This window comes from Megalops cyprinoides, chromosome 3 (genome assembly GCF_013368585.1).
Source record: "Megalops cyprinoides isolate fMegCyp1 chromosome 3, fMegCyp1.pri, whole genome shotgun sequence".
NCBI lineage: Eukaryota > Metazoa > Chordata > Actinopteri > Elopiformes > Megalopidae > Megalops > Megalops cyprinoides.
Genome location: NC_050585.1, coordinates 5,560,531 through 5,580,159, shown reverse-complemented (window position 1 = coordinate 5,580,159; position 19,629 = coordinate 5,560,531). Strand labels below are relative to the sequence as shown.

Sequence of the window (19,629 nt, the reverse complement as noted above, 5' to 3'; positions counted from 1 at the left end):
TGGCTCCGCTGGTGAATGGAGATGTCAACCCTCAGCTAAATACTGAGCACTACAGTGGATTAGAGTCAGAGAACTGTCACAAAGCTGTGTTTTTTGTGTGTACACTGTAAAATCAAAAATCTTTCTGAATGTACAAAAAAGAAATCGATGGAGTCAGATTTCAACCATCGTGTCATCATATGCTTAGATCTGGAGTAACGATGAAAGGAACAAGAAATGTTCCCACCGTTGACAAGCGGTACTTTGAGGCGCTCCCTTACTTCGATCCATCACTTGCTGCTGTTGTGAGAGGGAGAAAAAGAAACAAAAAAAAAAAAAACACTTGACAATTCATTTTGTCCCTAAGCAGCTGAGTTAGTTAACCTTGTCCAGAAGTAACTTGAGTAATTGCCTTAACACTGGGACGATGATAGACCTCTCAGTGCAACCAATTAAAGTGTGTCATTTTTCAGTCTGTGCGCTGGTTTGATAGATCGTCCACAGTGCAAGGGAGACGCAGCCAGGCATGGAGTCAGGTCAGCCCAGACCCTGGCATCGCACAGTCAGCCCGTGATCGATGGAGAGGAAATCCATGGCTGTTATTTATAGGATCACAAGGCTATTAGACCTAACCGGCCGCTTACCCTCTGCCATCGCCTGTTGCTCTATGCCACTCAGAGGACAATGGAGATTTACACATTATGACCTGTATGTACCCAATTCCTCTTCCTCTCTCTTTTTTATTTCTTTATTTTTTGTATGTCTTTTTACCAGAGTGGGTGTCATTCCTTAAAATTTGTAGTTGTTGCAATTTGTTGCCTTTTGCACTGCTGATTCAGTATTTCATTGCCTCCTGATTGAGTTTCTGCATTTCGGTCTGCATATTATTACCAAAGGTTATCCAAAAACACTCCTAGGTTTGCTTATGTCATTTAAGACAAAAAATGCATGTTTATATACATCATAACACCTGATAATAGATCACCAATGCAGTTTTAAAGATTTGATGAACTATACTGACATCAGCCTCTGCCATTTCTTGCTCACCCAGGAAGACAAATATATAATTTGAAGGAAGCAAAGAAAGTTGGTGAAGCCAGTCTTTGCTTCCTTCTCTTTAGCATTTCCAAGCCACTGGAGGGTGAAAGAGAAGCATTACAGTTACATCGAAAGAGAATTGGTGGCTGATTTGATGCATCATTTTGTAATGCTGGGGATTAAATATACAGCTATGAATAAGAAATCCACAGGTTATTCTCACAATCATTCCCTTTCAGAGTGATTATCAAGAACAGTGCTGAGTTGGAAGAACAACACTGGTGGTCTTCAATAAGACTGAAGGGACAAGATCTCAAAATGAGTTTCAAAATGCTGCAAATCTTTCTTACTGGTGATAAAACAAACTATGCTAACCTAATTGCCGTGATGGAAAGATTTCATGTTGAGTGACTGTCATCTGAATGAGCCTGAATGAACTGACACACCTGTTCTGAATTCCCTTGCAGACATAATGGGGATTATTCATACAAATAGATGGTAATTGCTCATTGACCCATGATAATAGCGTAAATGAATTCAGCAGCCCATTCATGGAAGTAAAGTCAGAAAGATTGCCGTGGCAACTGAAAGCTGAGGCTGCGGTGTAGTTTAGGGTAAATAATGAGGATTGTGTAAATTAAACATTGACCATATAGGCTATTGTGGTCACGTGCCACTTAAACAAAGACACTGACACTCAAAAAAGAGCATTGGAGAAAGATCTAATCAGGCAGCAAACTGCATTCATCGTTAAAGTGCAAAGTAAGTTGTTCCAAGACTAAATGAAATACTGTTAATTCTCAATGTACCTACAATCCTAGGGGAGGCAGTGGTATTTTAACATTCAATATTTGTTCTATGAACCACCTTAATGATGTGCAAATGAGCAAAAGAGGTGGTGTTGATGTTGTTATCATCCATAACCAGTAATATCAAAAGCACACTAGAGGACAATAATGGTGCGTCAAAAATAAATCACATTGGATTAGTGTCAACCTCTTATGGTTACAAACCAAAACAGATATTTAGTTCAGTTGAAATTAATCATCTCAATACCTTTAGTGTGGGGACCTACTCCCTCATTTTGGCATTTTGAAAGTGATTGGCAAATAAAGAATATACTAGTAGCGATGAGTAGATTGGCAAGTAAAGAACATACTAGTGGTGATGAGTAGTTAAATGTGATTATGACACAAATTCCTTAATGTGCTTTAACAAATACATACCATACACAATAAAGGGGCATGGCTAACAAACTGAATGATATAGAACACAATAAATTAGCGGGCATGGAATGGCATCTATTATTTGAGAATGTTGTTACACCATTACCCATTACCTTAGTAATTATTGTTCATTTCAGAGTCCCGTTTTTCCAAATTCTGTGGATTTAAGGTGTCTGAAATCCAGATAAAACATTAAAACTACACAGTATAGGTTGTAGACAACCAGAAAATATGACATAGAATTTATTCCTTTGCCTTTTCATGAGGGTAATGCCTACAGATCATGGACAGTAAATAGATATAATGTACTATAGTTTTCATTTAGAAGGCTTATAACAAGTCAGGCTGTGAGGCAAATATGGCTGTGAGAGGGCCTTTCACAGCACCTTACATTTGGAAGTTTAACAACAGAGACCCTCTGTAAGTCCACTCTAGGATCCCTATAAGAAATCAATTGAAAACATTTCCATAATTGCTGTCGGCTGTTTCCAATTCATTGGAGCATTTCTAGTCTATACTGAGCACCAATGGAGCCACGGCACCTCTAACAGACAGGAGGTTCAGTAACCTCCAAATTCTAATGGGAGTCATTCGCAGAGGGCACCTTTGTGTGCTTGCGCTCCAAAAAAGACAAGGTGATTTTCATAAAGCGTTAATCCTGGGGACAGAGCGAGCGTGGCTGCAGACCAGGGCGGGTACACGGCGGATGAAGTTGGTCACACTTCATCTTCAGCTGGCAGAATGCAAACCCGCCCTTAATTGTTGATTAATTGCGTGATGATTTTCTACCTAATTTCCATCTCCTCTGCGCTCGCCTTTTTTGGGTGTTAACGAGGTCACTGTCATGCTTCCATTATATGTAATTATAACACAATTACAAGTTTGTCCTGTGTAAGCAGATGTTCCAGCATGTTCCAGTGTTGATTTCACACCATGAGACAGGGGAAAAATGTTCAGTGGTCAGTCACAAAGCATTTAGCTGCCATAAAAGACACTTAATGCTGAGCTTCAGTCATCTTTTTACAAACAAGTATACTATCAATATTTGAAATGCATCATTTCAAAACCATGAATTCATTAATGATTCTATGAATGCCTCTGATTATACTGTATTTGTTATGCCATTATTGGAATCTATTGAATGTACTAGACAGTATTGAATAGAGAAAAGTACACCAAAGGCTTTTTGGTTTGGTAATTTACTTATCTTGAGGTTGCTGTCCTAAAATTTAAAAAGCTCTCAAACAGACTCAGACACACAGAGGCCCTGATTCTAAGGAGGCTAAAATGCTTTGTAAGAAGTAAATGTCCTAGCTTCAAAGAAACCTGTTATTAAGCTGCTTTTTAAATAAAAATGGGGCTTCTTGTTTTAGGCTATCTTGCTGCATTAGAACTGTATGAATGAAGGGGTAATTATACATGAAAAAAGTTATCTTGAAAGGTTGATGGCACAAGGACATCTCATATATATTAAATGGGCATCGGCGTAGCTGTTTTCTTTGCCTTACAACGTGTTTTGAGACAGACACCAAAGGGACATCGATATAAAAGGGAGCAGCATTAAGGCTGGGAGGAGAGCTGAGCACCAAATGAGAATATGGCTGCCTGTTCCCGACATTTAGTTAAATAATCCCTATTCACTAAACAAGTAAATAGCTGAAAGGGAACAAAATATCACACGTAATTAGACTCAGCTAAGCATACATTTCATCTCTGTGTTCATGCTGCAGTTCTACACTTTCATATATGGTGAACCAATGATTTAGCATTAAAAGCTGATCATATGTGATATATAGAAAGGAACATATGTCAGAAGGATCTACTCTGGAGGATCTGAATGAATATTAAATAACTGTGAAAAATGTAAAAAAAAAAAAAAAACAGGAAAAGAAAAGAATAAATGACAAATCACTAAGCATATGGCTAAATAATGAACAACCACATGCCAAAGGACTGCTTGACAGTCCAGTCTCTGTTGCTGCACAAAGAAATATACCCCTTCATGTTATCTAAAATCCTCATTCAATTGTTACAGAGAACTGTGAGTTGAGCCCCTTTTCTGATCACAGAAAGAAGACAAGATGTAGCTTTAGCAAAATGGAGATCATCATGTTGGCAAATAATGGGGAATTGTACAAAGAAAAGCAAGTTCTCATTTATTTATTTATTACTTTTTACGTGAATAGGTAATCCCACTGAGATTAAAATCTTTTTTTTTTCTTGTCAAGAGGAACCCTTTTTGTTACAAGTTCAGATCTCTAAAAACAATGGTGCATATTGTACCTCTCTTGCAGCTGGTGAAAAATGTAGGCTACATTCCCTAGACTGTTAAATGGCACACACAGAGCTGCAGTTTGAAATGATTGACCTGAATGTTAGTCAAAGTAAAAGTAATATTGAAAAAGTAATATTGCTTTATGTAACAATACATGTAAAATACAATCATTCCAGTATTAAAATTATCATCAGGTTTTTGTCCCTCATTGTCAATGGGAGCCCTTTATGTATATTCACATTAGGGGATTTTGGCTTCCTTTAATATCTACATTAAACTCATTATGATTGGTCTTTCTTCATCTGATAAATTACTGCTTAATTATTAGTTTCTTTCCTTGTTGGGTGAACAACAAAGACCAGTTATAATGACATTCAGCTGAAGTGGATTTAAACTGAATGACAGATTGCAAAACCTTGTTAAACCTCCCTATTTAGCAGACTATTGGCCAGATAAATAAATAAATGCACTAATAATACAGTATCGATTGTTTTTCATTTTATACCATTTGATTGCGTACTCACTGGGAAAAGAACCTCATTGTCATCATTACTGTACTGCAGACACCTTTAGTACAGTCTGTGTATCTTGTATTTCGTTCTGCTGGCCATCTATGAAGGACTTCATATTTTATTAATGCATTAGGACAGCATGGAATGTGGCTTAATAGGAAATGTTGAGAAGTCAGAATTATTGAAGGAAGGACTCAAGTGGGCACCACACTGTTCATAGCTTACTGTAAGTGCATGTGCTACTGTGAAAGTTGTGGGTACCCGGCTTCAAGGATCTTCAAGGATCTACGCAGAAAGGGTGCAGTGAACCCACCGCAGCTCACCAGCAGTGCTGTGCTGGAATAGTGGGGCTTATTTTGGACCCAGAACACGTCTCATTATTGAGGCTGCCAAAATGGTGCCCAAAGGGCATCCATAGAGTGTTCTCTCGAAAATGATCAGCAGTTTACCTTACGGTTATTATTTCTTTCATGTGTTTATTTGTAAGTTGAAATTCATTTTAAGGTTCCCGATAACAACTGGATACGTATTTGAAAATGAACCCTGGGGAAAGTGTTTAATTAGATGTACTCTACCATGCACACACCATGTTAGTAGTTCTTACAGGGCTGAGGCAGAAATGCTTAGTAGGCCCAACTAAACACTTTCCCTCACTTGCGCCTTCTCTTATAACTCCCCAAGGCACCTTTCATGGTTTATAAGGAATTACAGTGAAGGAATGATGTTATTTGGCAGGTGTGATTTGTATACATGACTGGCTGTATAGCTTTTTTTTTTTATAGTACTCTGCATGTTTGATCTATTCAGTTTGTTCCTGTGTGCACTTTTGAGGAAACGATACACACAGAGAGCAGAAGGCAGTGCCCTATTGATCTGCTTGGTGGACGGAGCTGCTGGTGCACTGGTGTGATACATGTGTGTGGTTTCCTCCTCAAGTTGGCCTTGACCTCCGGCACCGCTTTGCACGGATGTTCTGTAATGCACCTCTGCGTTTGGTCCACGTGGCAGAGGGACTATTGCATAGCTGGTGTTTTTTCCCCCCCCTGCTGTGCAGAATACTTGCACAGGGGTCGATGTCAGAGCAGGACACAGCAGGGGAATGGACCTTTGGGAGGAGGACTTCTGAGTGCACAGTCGACTGTGCTGAGGCCCTGGAGCCAGGCCGGTGCCATCTCCTCCCTCTGGGAGTCTGGAGCTCTGCTGCCCAGCTCCGCCTGCCATCCTCACTGTGACCTCCACAACGGGGACAGTGGGCGAGACTTGATGTATTTTGGGTCTTTTAGAAGGATATTCAGCAAGCTCCTGCTCTTCATTCAGGAAAAATTATGTAATAACTATCCACGCATTCTGCATTCTGCACTCTGAGCAAGTATGTTGTGGTTTCTTGTGACCATAATGCACTTACTCCACTTTTTTTGCAGTATCATTTTTTGTTGTTGTTTTGTTTATTCTTACACAACATTCTTCCCGAATCTCAGTGACCTCCCTTATGGGTACATTGGGCAGAATCCGGTGTGGGTCTCTCAGAGGAATATCCAGAAGAACTCTTTCCCATTTACAAGTATGTCACGATTACACAATCCCTATTATGGGAAGGGCCTGGATCTTGTTCAGGAAAATTATATAATAGCAACACACTCATGCCTTTGTTAAACTCTTTGTCTGCTTTGTGTCAATTAATTTGTATTCTTACACAATCTTTCGTTCCATTTCAGTGGCCTCCACACTTACACACTGGATCTTGTCTGAGGATCGGACGACAAAATTTGTTTTATATTAAATGCAATAAAATAACAAAAAAAACTGCAGGCAGCAAATGAGTTGGTGGAAGTGATGAACTTTTGTTTTATTTAGGCTTGGACATTAATTACAAGTCATAGAGTGTATTAATAAAGCTCCACCTGTTCCATTTACCCAGCCACTCAGTCACACAATAGATTAGCCAAAAAAAGATACAAAAATAGATTCAGGAAATGGTCTAGTTATTATCATTTGCGTTACTATTATGACTCTTGGGAAAATTGCCAGATGAGCAGAATGGTGTGCCTGGGTTGTTGGATCCACATAAAGCTGGGCTCAAGCTGGAACAGTGGATAAGGAATGACAGTAAGGTGTCATCAGTGGGTGTAGCTAGCATGGACACATTGAAGAGCTTTGGCCATTTCAGTTCCATCCTAGTGGACTGTGAATCTTCTCTGAGGACAAGTGGAAGATATTTCTCAGACATGAAGATCAACTTGCGGGCTCTGCGAAGGCTAAGAAATTGCCATAGTAACTGCGGTGCAGAGGTCACGCCGGTTCAGTTACCGTGGTCAAAGTACAAATCAACACAGTCTGGCTGCAGACCACTGCACAAAAATACAGATGTAATCAAGTGAATGCAGTTGGGCTACATACTAATTGTATGATCATCTCCTGCTCAGATCAGACCAGTTCACCAGCTTCCAAGGTATGAAATGCTGGAACAATACATTTGTGAGAAAATGTTGAAAATTATGTATGCATATGTAAAAGTAATACTGTACATTTCAATATACTTGATTGCATGTACTAACATTTGAATATATAGTATTTCAAAAATGTATTTCAAAATGTGGTATTTCACAGTGTTCCCTACCATAGAATATAAAATCCCCATTCTGCTTGAAAATATTTTTAGTACAGTAGTACTTCAGCGGTACTGTAATGCATCTACACATTTTTTTGTTTGCTAAGTTTCAATCTCTCACATCAGAGCTAGGATGTTACCTTGGATCACACAGAAATCAAAGAGGAGGCAGTAGGCTTGCATAAAATGGTAGACCAGACACATCAGAGAAAATAACACAGATGGTGCATTTTCCTGGATGTGTATGAGACGGTATGTCAGTAGATATCTCACAGGACTCCTGGCTTTTTATTCCTATGCACATACTGTAGCTATATTATATAAATACCAAGTGTAGAGTGCCAGAACACTATAAGGTAAACCAAGACAGCTCTATTATGTGTAGAGGCTTTTTGACCAGACGTTGGTGTGGTAAGTGCTAAATGTATTTTAAAGAAAAAACACACATACACAATTAAGTCACATGGTGTACAAAGGACAGAGCAGATTTAGTCTTATGTGTAGTGTTAAACTGGCACATCTAAAAGAGTGCCGTGCTGCCCTCTTTAAATAATAAAAGTAACAGGAGGCTCAGTGTATGCTTATGGAACACAAACACGTTCCCGCTGCAGTCTGCTTGAGGATTCTTCAAACATACTTTTTTGCAAACCTGACCCCTCATGAAAAATAAATGCAAATCCATGATCAGTGGTAAAGTGTAAAGGAGATCCTCCTTACAAATGGATTGGCGGTTACGGGGATGTCTTCCTGATGCATGCAGCGACATCCTGACTATCGGAGAGAATAATGTCATTTGGAGGCAATCCAGGGTTATACATTACAGCTATTTATTACTCCTGGATGCTTTGATGCTAAATCAATTCACTTCAGAAAAAAAATGAATAATGGATATCCTCTCTTGTTCCAGCAGCAAAGCAATCAAAAGTGTTTATATGGAGATTTATTTTCAAAATCAGCTGAGAAAAACTGATATGATGTGAATTTCACAATATCAAGCCTTTTCACACAACCTGGCGAATAATTAATGTGAACTTTTCACATTCGTTTCCACAAAAAAGCAAAAGTGAGACAAAAGACACCTGTTTTAGCAGATGAGACTCTTCAGTTTGTGTAAATCATGATTTAGGCAGGGTGAAGCAGCAGACTTTATATTTGTATTCCCCATGTTAAGGAGTAAATGGCTGCTTTCTATATTTCCCAGCAGACTACATACAGCATTGAGACCCCTTCTTTGCCAGGCCCATTATTGCTGTCATAGTAGTCATATAGATATAGAAGAGATCAGGAGTTCTGTAAAAGACAGCAGGGATGGCTGTATCAAAAATGAAACCAAGTGAAAGTACTAGGTTTCATGTTCACAGCATGAAAATCAGTTTTGTAATGGCTGTCAACTTCGTCTGTGCTTGATACATCCAACTACATTCACTGCAGTGTTCATTTCCACATTCATATTGAGATTTTTTTTTTCTTCTGGAAATTTTAGCATTTATTTCAAGCTGAGATCACATACATATGTCACATTGTTATGGCCCAGCATTTTCTTTTTTTTTTTTTTTTTTTTGGTTACTGACTTAATTCATTTGAAATCTGCTCTGTGCCACTGTGGCTGGTGAACATACATCAAGGCAATTGACTGTGATTAAGTGGAGATTAATTTGGGAAAGAGATCCATCATAATGGTGCATTCCAACAAATTGTTGCATTGAGTTAATGGATTAAACTAATCCATTAGAGTATCCTGACAATGGAAGTAGTAACTACATCTAGAAACCTTTTGTTGAACACGTGCATGCAAGAAAATATACTTGGTCAGTTGTATTCAGGTGACTATAACCTTTTTCACACAAACTGCAATTTATCATTGGACAAAAGCTGAAAATAACAGATGAATAGTTTAAAATGAGAAACTACATACACTAAACTGTATTCACAAATAATGAATAAATAACTATAGTCCCTGGAACTTTCTGAAAGTAATATGAATACTGACCCACAACAACTTTGCAGTTTGGATATAGACACCCTCCTCATGTTAAATTAAAGTCCATCTGAAATGGATAGCTACAAAACTTACACAAAGGAACACAGCAGGGGAACGACTTGTATTTAATATATTATTAAAACAGATTAAATCCATTTCATATTGCCATAAAGGGCTAAAGCATGTCAGTTGTACCACAGTTGCTCAACAGCCAAATTTAATGGCCAGAAATGTTCTTTTTTCCACAAAGAGTTACACTTTCTTCTGACAGTTTGTTGGTCATTTCATTTGGAATATTTGATTTATTTACATGCATGTACTGTATATGAATATTTGATTCATTTACATGCATGCACATGCATGTCTCCATGACAGGAGACAGTCTTTATATAGGGATGCCCCAATCCAATACTTAGTATCAGTATCGGTCCGATACTGGCCAAAATCACTGGATTGGATATCGGAAAAAAAAGTATAATCCGATACAATGGCAAGCTAACTAGTCTAAACTATCACATAAATGCTTAAATCCCTTTTGCACGTACGGTCACACCGGTGTGATTAGCCGTTTAGCGCGTATGCTGAAACCGGTGTGATTAGGAAGCTAGATTGGAAAAATTCTACCTAATTTTATCTTTGGGAAAACAGCGATTTAACTATAAAAAATATAGCAAATGCTAACTGAAAACTATGAGAAGCTTAATAACACTAATGAAAACATAACGAACCATGTAGCGTAACACGCGTGCTACATAGCATAGAGATAGGTAAAAATAAGTGCAAAAGGGTTAGGCTAACTAAACTTTGAGCAACTTTGAGAGAATTGTAATTCCTTTGTTATTCTAAATACTCACATTTAAACTTTTGCACAAAGTTGCACTTTAAATTTCATTTTGAATGTTTGAATGTTGAATGGAGTCATGTTGTGGGCTATGTATTTCTTCCTTTAGGGGAGTAGAATATTTGTTTCACAGTTTGAGCATGATGTTTATTAGATGGCTAGGTTAAGCATCCACACAAATGTATTATTAACAGCTTAGTTGTTTAAGAGAGGAAAAAAGACGGTATCGGATTGGTATCTGTATCTGCAGATACTCAAGGTTGCGGTATCGGTATTGGACATGAAAAATTGGTATCGAACCATCCCTACTTTATGAATATTAGAGTTAATGGCCCTTTCAAATACATCAGTTCTTTTTTCATTGTAAAAATCCCAAAATCACTAGTTTAATCATAATTTGTTACTGGTACACAACAATGTGTCATTAACCCATAATTGTAAATACTAAATTGTAAATAAATTGTGAATAAAATATAAAGAATGAATCAGTAGTGATGAGCATGGTTCTGTGAGTAAACATATTAACATGGTCTGTATGCAAAAATGGAAAGATTCTTATAGTGGCTTCATAAGGTGGCTATACTGGCATTTTGCCACTGCAGTACTGAATTACACAGCAGAAACAGCATTTTGTGAAAATGCAGGGCCATAAAAGGTAAAATCAGGATTATTTTTTGTTGCAACAGCCACAGGTGTGCCCAAAGGTGCAAACTAGTTGGTTTGTAGCATTAAAGCTAACAGAATAGGATTTATATGGTGAAATTCTTGTCATGATCCTGCCGCAGGGCAGTTAGGATGCAATTCTGTCTGACAGAAGGGCAATATAAGTGAGTTGCATATGAACTGACAAGACTAACAAGTGTCTTTATGACAATGTGGAGGAGGATGACAATAATGTGAGACAATTATGGTCAAAACTATAATATTAATGTTGAATATAATAATGAAAATGTTCAAAAAATTAAACTACAATAGTACTTGCACTACATATACTATTCCTACAAGTCGATACAACTCATATTTGTACTTTTAAGAAGATGAATAAGAAATTGTATGAATGAGATATTGTAGTCATTGCATAGCATTGCATTAGTGCATAGTCTAGTCTATGGCATAATCTTGTTAAGGCCCAGACGTCCCCCAAGTTATGAGAACGCTGAGACAAATCCAAATCTGCATCACTGGCAACAAAAAAGCCACCAAACCAGACAGCTACCAAGAACATGATTCATTGAACACAATTTAGCTGTAGTCTTTTAACAACAGACAGATGCAAGCAGGGCGACAAATAAACAAAGGAAAAAAGGGAGAGTAGGTCACCCTACAGTAGGGCATTGGATCAGGGATCTCTTCCACCTGAAGGAAAGAGACATAAACATAACAAAACACAAAATAACAAATAACACACTATATCATCAAACCGTGGAAAAGAGGTTCTGCCTGTCAGCTTGCCATGTCAAAATAAAGAACAGGTGAAAAAGCAGGATAACTTTAAAGAATAGGATGGGAGCTGGTGGAACATCAGGAGAGAGAGAGCTTCTGGCACACACATCACACCATGACAATAATCTAATTATGGAGGCACAGCTGTTTGAATTCCAAAAGCAACTGCAAAAACTAAATTAAAAACATGAATGTATTTAATAGAGGCGGATTGCTGTATATTATAAATGACAGATTGATTTTCATATCACATGCTTATTTACCTTTACTTAGATGTAAATAGTTAGTAATTAGTATAGTATTTTAGTATAGTATAGTATGGTATTTTCATATGCACTTGCATTTTTTACATAAAAACAAACATTCTCCTTGGGCATTCAGATGCAACTTGACTTGTGGTTTTATGAGAATGAGAAGTAGGTTATATCAATATATATATAGAAACTTCTTGTATTTTCTTGTCGTAGCCAGTTAAATTAAGCTTAAAAAACTACAAAGTAATGAGCTTAACTTTGCAATACATTTTGTTTGATATTCCCTACAAGAAAAATTTATATTTTAAAAAGAGCTATAAGATCTTTCAAGATATTTTAGACCAGTAAGAACAGCCAACAGCAAAATATAAAATATGGATGTAATAGTATGCAAACATTCTCCATGTAGTCACATTTGAAGACAGAATTAAAGCACATTTGTATGCACGTCTTTACAGAATGCCATTTTTTTAATCTATGTAAAATTAATCTTTCTCTTTTGATGCGTTTAAAAGAATAAATTGTTATATTCCCTCTGAACTATCCACCAAGCACATTGCATTAAAATTTAACTCAAAAGATCCACAATGCAATGAAAGCAATCTGAAAAGTACACGGCGCATTCTAATTGTGAAGAAATGTGTCATGTATTTTTAATTATAATTAGACATTAATGTGTCATAGCTTACACAATGAATGGGCAGAAATATTCTGACTGCCTGATTTGTGCAGAGTTCTCTCCCAAACATTATTTCCGTATTGTGCTGGATAGACACCTTGTGTAGATTAAATTGGTTTGCTGTCTGTGGAACAGTGATAAGAATAGTGGATGCTCGAACACACAAATACACACACACACACACACACACACACACACACACACACACACACACACACACACACACACACACACATATATACGAGACAGCTGCTAAATAACAATAAAGCAAATGAGATCTAGAGGTGGATAGTGGACATTTTATGCAGACTGCGTTTGTATGTACAATGTGGTACTGCTGAGCACTTCCAACATCAGCTGTGCCAACATGCAATTATGTGCTCATAGCAATGAGTAACTGATTTGGCTGTTGTTTGAAAATGGGTAGGTATCAGCAGGAATGTCAGTTTGTTGTGACACATCTCACAGTTACTTCAGACCAGAGCAGATATTGTGCATCTAGACCATGTGACTATTTTTCCATGCCTTACCATTTTTTTGATTGTGTCTGTTATCTTTGTGTTCAGTAGTAGTCCATTTTGACACACTGAAGAGTATGTCTAGAGTATGTATTTTATTCCTTATTTGAAGGAGATGACTATAGATTCAGGTTACCACATTAAGATAAAAATCATGGAGCTAAGTAACTTGAATAACTGGATTTTCAAGTTTTGGTTTTGGTTTTTTTGGTTTGGTTTTGGAGTCAACAAATACAGGAAAACAAGATCTTTATAGGCCAAATTCAGAACTCAAACAGTTGTCTTAGGAGGGAAGAGCAATGCATGAAGGTATTGTTTTAAGGAATATGAAGATTCCTTTGCATCAGGACTTGAATGTGTAGGAACATGAAGATATGTGTCAATAAGGGAGATGAGACTAAATGGCTGTAATGTGTACCACCAAGTTTCTGAATGCCCTATGAGAATCTGCATCAGAATAAAGATTTTGAATGTCTAAGTCTTGGATTTGTTAATTAAGTTTATGATAGGGTGACATCCTACTTGATTTCCAACCTTGATCCAATAGCTGTTATAAATTTATTTTTTTTTGAATTACGTACATTTATTAGACAATGTCTGTTATCATTGGGTTCTTTCTGTAATAGCATATTTTGGGCGTGTGCCTTATAGACCAATGTCAGGTTTTAACAAAAGTTATATCCTCTGTAATACTCAAAAAACATTATTTCAGTTTTAGCTGTAACCCCATTTCTGTATACATTAACCAAAAGACCAGGTTTATTTACAGCAACATATTCTTTTGCATCCAGTGTGCATGCCCTTGAAGGTCCACTAATGTATCTTCCTTTGCAACCTTGAACATCTCACACCCCTGCAATGTATCTTATCTCCTGGCAACAAATTCTGGACTTTTTTCTTACATTCGCCCAGGGAGACATTTGTCATAGTGTATGAGGACGCATAATGAATGCACAATTTACCTATGAATTTCTCAGCAGGAATAGAAATGAAGCGTAATGAGTAAACTTTTTTTTTTTTTTTTTAATTTTTCAAACTGTATTTCTCCCAAAACCAGTGTCCCGCCATATGAAAGTCCTGGGGGAAAACAACTAATCGCGCAATTCTCATGACTCTTATTGTTGCCTGCTGCGAAGGATGTAGGCACAGGATTCCTCTCTCTTTTCCCCTGTATTCCCTCGATAGCGGATGCCCTTGGCTTCACCACTGGCAGCTACAGAAAAGGAAAGTCAGATGCATTTATTTCAGCACGTCCCTGGTGTTTTGTGGGTTGCCCTTTGGAAAAAAAGGAAAATTGTCAAACTGAATACAATGAGGGTACAGCTCATTGTGCCATCACTGAGAGCAGTGTCACAGATTTTACAAGATCATTTATACTAGCGGCTAACAGACAAACTTTCATCATTGTGGTAAGGTGGATAGAAGTGCACTCAGAGACATGTGGTTTGATATAGAGCTGATTGTACTATCAATGTTTTCTGCTTAGAGTGGCAAAGGGTCACTTCTATTAATACATCTACACATCAGTCTTTAGCAGAAGTGAGCACTTTCTTGACTGTCAGGAAACAGTTACATATTGTCACTCAGGGTTGCCTTTGTCTATGTCTTTATTGCTGCACATTATGCTTTAAAAATCCTTTTACACCTCCTTGCCTTCCTCATCATTGTACTGACCTTGACAGATTCTTTTGACATACAGTATGCAGAAGACTGCATGCCAAATGTTGGTCCTCCAGCTTCTTTCATACTCTATGCAATGTCAACAAAGTACCACTAGTCTACATCACTCTAAGGAGTCCTCCAGAATTCTGGCCACATTTATACATGCTAAAGAGTTTTCTGCTGTAAGTATGGTGCCAATGACGTCCATTGACCAGAGAACTGGAGAAATTGTCTCTATAAATTCCATTTGAATCACCCCTTTCATGATAGGTAAACAAGACCCTCAATGTTTTATCAACAGTCCCTTGTGACAGTTTTTATCCTTAAAGAGAAATGGATCTGTAGGTTTTTGGTTTTCTAGGTCAATCCTTATAAGATTATTGGAGTAATTTTTGGAATCTGTTGTCATAATTTTATGAAATATAATTACAAAGAAAAAGGTTTCCTCATTAACTATATGACTGTAATACCTGTTGTTACAGCATTGCAGTTTAAATTGATAATGAAAATGCTAGGCCAATAACCAGATGTTGTAGGTTTGTATCACTGAATTATAATGCAAAACTGAGAAATAATTTGCCAACTTATACAATTTAGAACAGAATTTTGAGCAAGTTTTAAACCAACTGAAAAAAAAAATATTAAGCCCGCTAGCAGAACAAGACTCTCTTACTGCATGGCAGTCTATTTAGGGGCAAAAGTCATTTGAAGATTCAGTAGACAACAGTACTTAATGAACTGGAAAGAGCACATTATCATACTGGGTAATAAGTCATACATGTCTATATTGCAAGTGGTCCTCTCTCTGTCAGTAAACTGTCAGTGAATTTCATTCAGGTCAAAGACACAACCCCAGATCTTTATTAGGTAATGAAGGCAGCAATGTGGGATTATTACAATATGCCACACCCTGGAATCTGTGCATAATGAAGATATTTGTTATTAAGTTTTGCTTAGGCTGTTGAGCTTTTCCTGTTCTGATTTGATTAGGTAAATCTGAATGGTTTTCAACAGAGTGCCACTGCAGAAAAGAGACCCCCGTCAGTTTAAAATGATTCACATTTACATGCAGCTCATAACCAGTGACATTTCATTAAGCGTGATTGAAAATGATCTGTGCAAAGACAGTAACAGGTCAAGAATTTGCTAGACCCAGTGTTAGAATGGATAATATTTCAAGATAACTAAAATGTGGTAATCTAGAATTAACACTGAGAAAATATCTCTAGCCTAATTTTCTCCACTGTACAGGGAAAAAAAGGCTTGAATGTATATACATTCATAAATCTTTTCCAACTGATTAAAAACAGGAAACATAAGGTGCATGGTTTGGAACACATGCTGCTGGTTTGACTTGTGACCATGAAACATCTGTTCCAAACAATGAGTTTGTGCTGAATCAGATGACTTGGCTTGGGCTGGCTGTACACATCCTGAATGTGACCTGAGTTATTAATTTCCACATTTTTATGCTCAGCATCAGCATCCAGTTATCTTAATATAACCTTGCATTGCTTGGGTGTAAGAAGCAGGTGATTATTTACTGTGTGTGTGTGTGTGTGTGTGTGTACACATGTGTTTGCATGTGTCTGTGTGTCTGTGTGTGTGGGTATATAAGCATAACATCATTAGCATTTCATATTATATGTAAAACACTTTTTAATTGTAATAAAAACTAATATATCTCTGTACATGCGATATGGAAACATGATAACTGCTACATGTCACAGTATTTTCATTACACTCCTTTTATGACACATATCTAATGCTGTGATTTCTTTTTCCCACGTGTCTGTATGTGTTGCTCATCCCAGGTGTTCACAGGGTGACGTTGTCACGCATACGGCCTGGCTAAATCGGTCAAGTATACTGTATGCGGGAGAAGACAAGTGGTCGGTGGATCCTCGGGTGAGCCTCGTCGTATTAAACGAAGAGGAGTTCACCATAAAGATTGAGAATGTGGACATATCTGACGAAGGCCAGTACATCTGTGCTGTCCAGACTCGCAGCCGGCCCAGGACTACATCAGTGCACGTCATCGTCCAGGGTAATGTATGCATTCTGCACATGTTGCAATTGTTAGAAGGTTATCTGTGTCTGCATATCTCCATTGTTCTTTGTTACTGGTAGCGTATTGATGGAAGCTATGCGTATGGGTTTCTACCTCATAAAATGAAATGCAATGAGGACCATGCTTTCAAAAATGAAAATGATCTTTCAAGTATCCCCCAACGTAAAAGGCGTATAGTTTTGGCTGGCCTAACAGCTGCCAAGACAATTGTTACCATACGATGGAAACCTCCTCACTCTCTTTGCATAAGACAATGGCTTCTTTCCTTTCTGGATGTAATTTTCCTGGAGTTGTCAACGTTAATGGCGCTAATGAGACCAGTTTGAATAACTGTCGTTCTGCAGCCAATGCATTGAGAGACCTTCTTAAAACTTCTTACACGACTCCCTCCTTGACCGGTGGCATTTAAAGGGAGATCCCTGAGTTTCCCTCTGTGTGTGTGTGTGTGTATGTTTCTGTGTATGTGTTTGTGTCTATTAGTGTTTTCTGGGTGGATGGTGTGAGTGTTCTTACCTGTACTTTGAGTTTGTTTTTAGTTTAATTTGGTATGATCATGCACCTTTTTATTTGCTCCTTTTTTAGTACCGACATATACTTTACTTTCTCTACTTAGTTTCTTGTTTAAAACCCAATAATGTCTCTGTTGTATATTGTTTAATCTTTCCAATAAACATTTGATCGCAAAAATAAATAAATAAAATAAAATTAAGGCGACATAGAAAGAAATGTAGCCCTAAGGAAGGCCTCCAAAAGTTAAATTAAATGCAAAAAAATCATCATGTGTAAAGAAAGAAGCCACAGTGTGTATTCAACCTAGGATGTGCAAGCTGATGTCTTAAGCATTCCTCCTGGTGCACATTGACAATTGATGTCTTAATGTTTATTTGTTTGTTTGTTTGTCAGTGATGTTGAAGCATAAAAGGTATAACTCTATAGAGAGTTACTTTGAGCATGACAAGACATTAAATACATTTTCATCTTCTCAGTGTTGCAGCACTTGCACTCAGAAAGGTTAGAATGATACCCTGGATTGAGCCGTTGTTTATTGTCTCATATTGTTTTCATACTATTTTTGCCTTTGCAGCTTTATTTGTCATATTTTTAAGGTTAATGATGAACACATACAGGATGTTTTTAATATATAGCACCCTGTGAAATCCACTGTCTGTGCTATTAATGCCATATGTTTTAATGAAGTGGATAATCATATGATTAAAACTGAGCCAACAGCAGTGCACCTTTGAGAAGCAACTTCCTTTTGGTTAATCAGTAGAATTTGGTCCAAGTTGATTGATGGGGATGTCAGCTCAGAGCACTGGTGCATTTAGCAGTGACGGAAAGAAATACCATACTACAGAGGGGAGGGGTGTGTTCAGGGAGTACAGATGTCCCCCGTTTCATTAAATTACATGCACGTTACAGAATCCTTAGATTGCAGAACAGCTTAATGCATATATGTGATGTTCAAGTTAAGAGATCAAGGGCTTTTGTTTAGCCCTTTAGTTGCAAGCTTCTGAGGCAAGTGTGTCTGAGTGTGTGTTTGTGTGTGTGTGTGTGTGTGTGTGTGTGTGTGTGTGTGTGTGTGTATGTGTGTGTGAGTGTGTATGTTCAGCCTAGATGCACTTTAGATACATCTAAAGCACATCACAGTTGCATTGAGGCACTTTTGTTCAGCAGGGGTCTTACCTTCAGCAAAAGAATGGCTTTCTGAGTGATTCATCTAGGCATGTCACGATACCAGAAATTTAGCAGTCGATACCAATACCAGTGAAATTCCACGGTTCTCAATACCCAGTTCGATACCACGGTAAAAAACAAAACAATAAATCCCATGTACTTCAACATACACTCCTTTATTAAAAAAACATTTGAACATTACAAAAAAACAACAACAGTGGCATGTAGCCCTCAAGTATTTAAAACAAACAATACTGTGCTTAATTACAAACAATCAACTTTATGATGGCACAGCATTTTGATTGTAGTACCTGGCCAAGACATGAAAAAATATGGAAATAATAAATAGGCCTAATTATATAATATAATATACTATAACATAACATAATAATAATAATATAATATAATATAATATGTGCCTCTGAAAAGCTTCTGATATGGTTGGCTGTGTATGTGTTTGCTGGCTCCTCTGGCAGATACTGTGAAATGAAAATTATGAGATTTCAGTTATCAGGTATAGCTCAAAGGCTGCACACACAATGTACTAACACACACACACACCTCTGCATACTCAAAGTGCAAGCAGTAGTTTAAATTTACTGATATGGTGACAGACCATTAGTTTGGAAATATGTATTTAAAACGCTAATGTCATATTTTGATGACAGATGACACAGACTGAACGGTAAGGATGGTAGCCTACTACCACGAGCTATGGTCACATTACGTTAGCCTAAACACGGTAGCCTTTAGTGTTTAGCCATTGTAAACATCGTATGGAACATAGTTGGCTACACAGCAATGCCAGCTGTCTCAAACAAAAATAATGGTAGCGTGTATTTCAGGAAAAGGATAACAAGGATAA

At 37.5% G+C, this 19,629-nt stretch overlaps 1 protein-coding gene across 5 annotated transcripts in view; it reads left to right on the top strand.

Annotated features, from left to right (window-relative positions):
- Positions 1 to 19,629, top strand: part of ntm (neurotrimin) — a 290,096-nt gene that overhangs the window by 225,454 nt on the left and 45,013 nt on the right. For all 5 annotated transcript variants that reach the window (XM_036524066.1, XM_036524065.1, XM_036524067.1 and 2 more), the window contains one exon: positions 16,831 to 17,063. In XM_036524066.1, the coding sequence (XP_036379959.1) occupies positions 16,831 to 17,063 (233 nt within the window). The remainder of the gene's footprint in view (positions 1 to 16,830; positions 17,064 to 19,629) is intronic.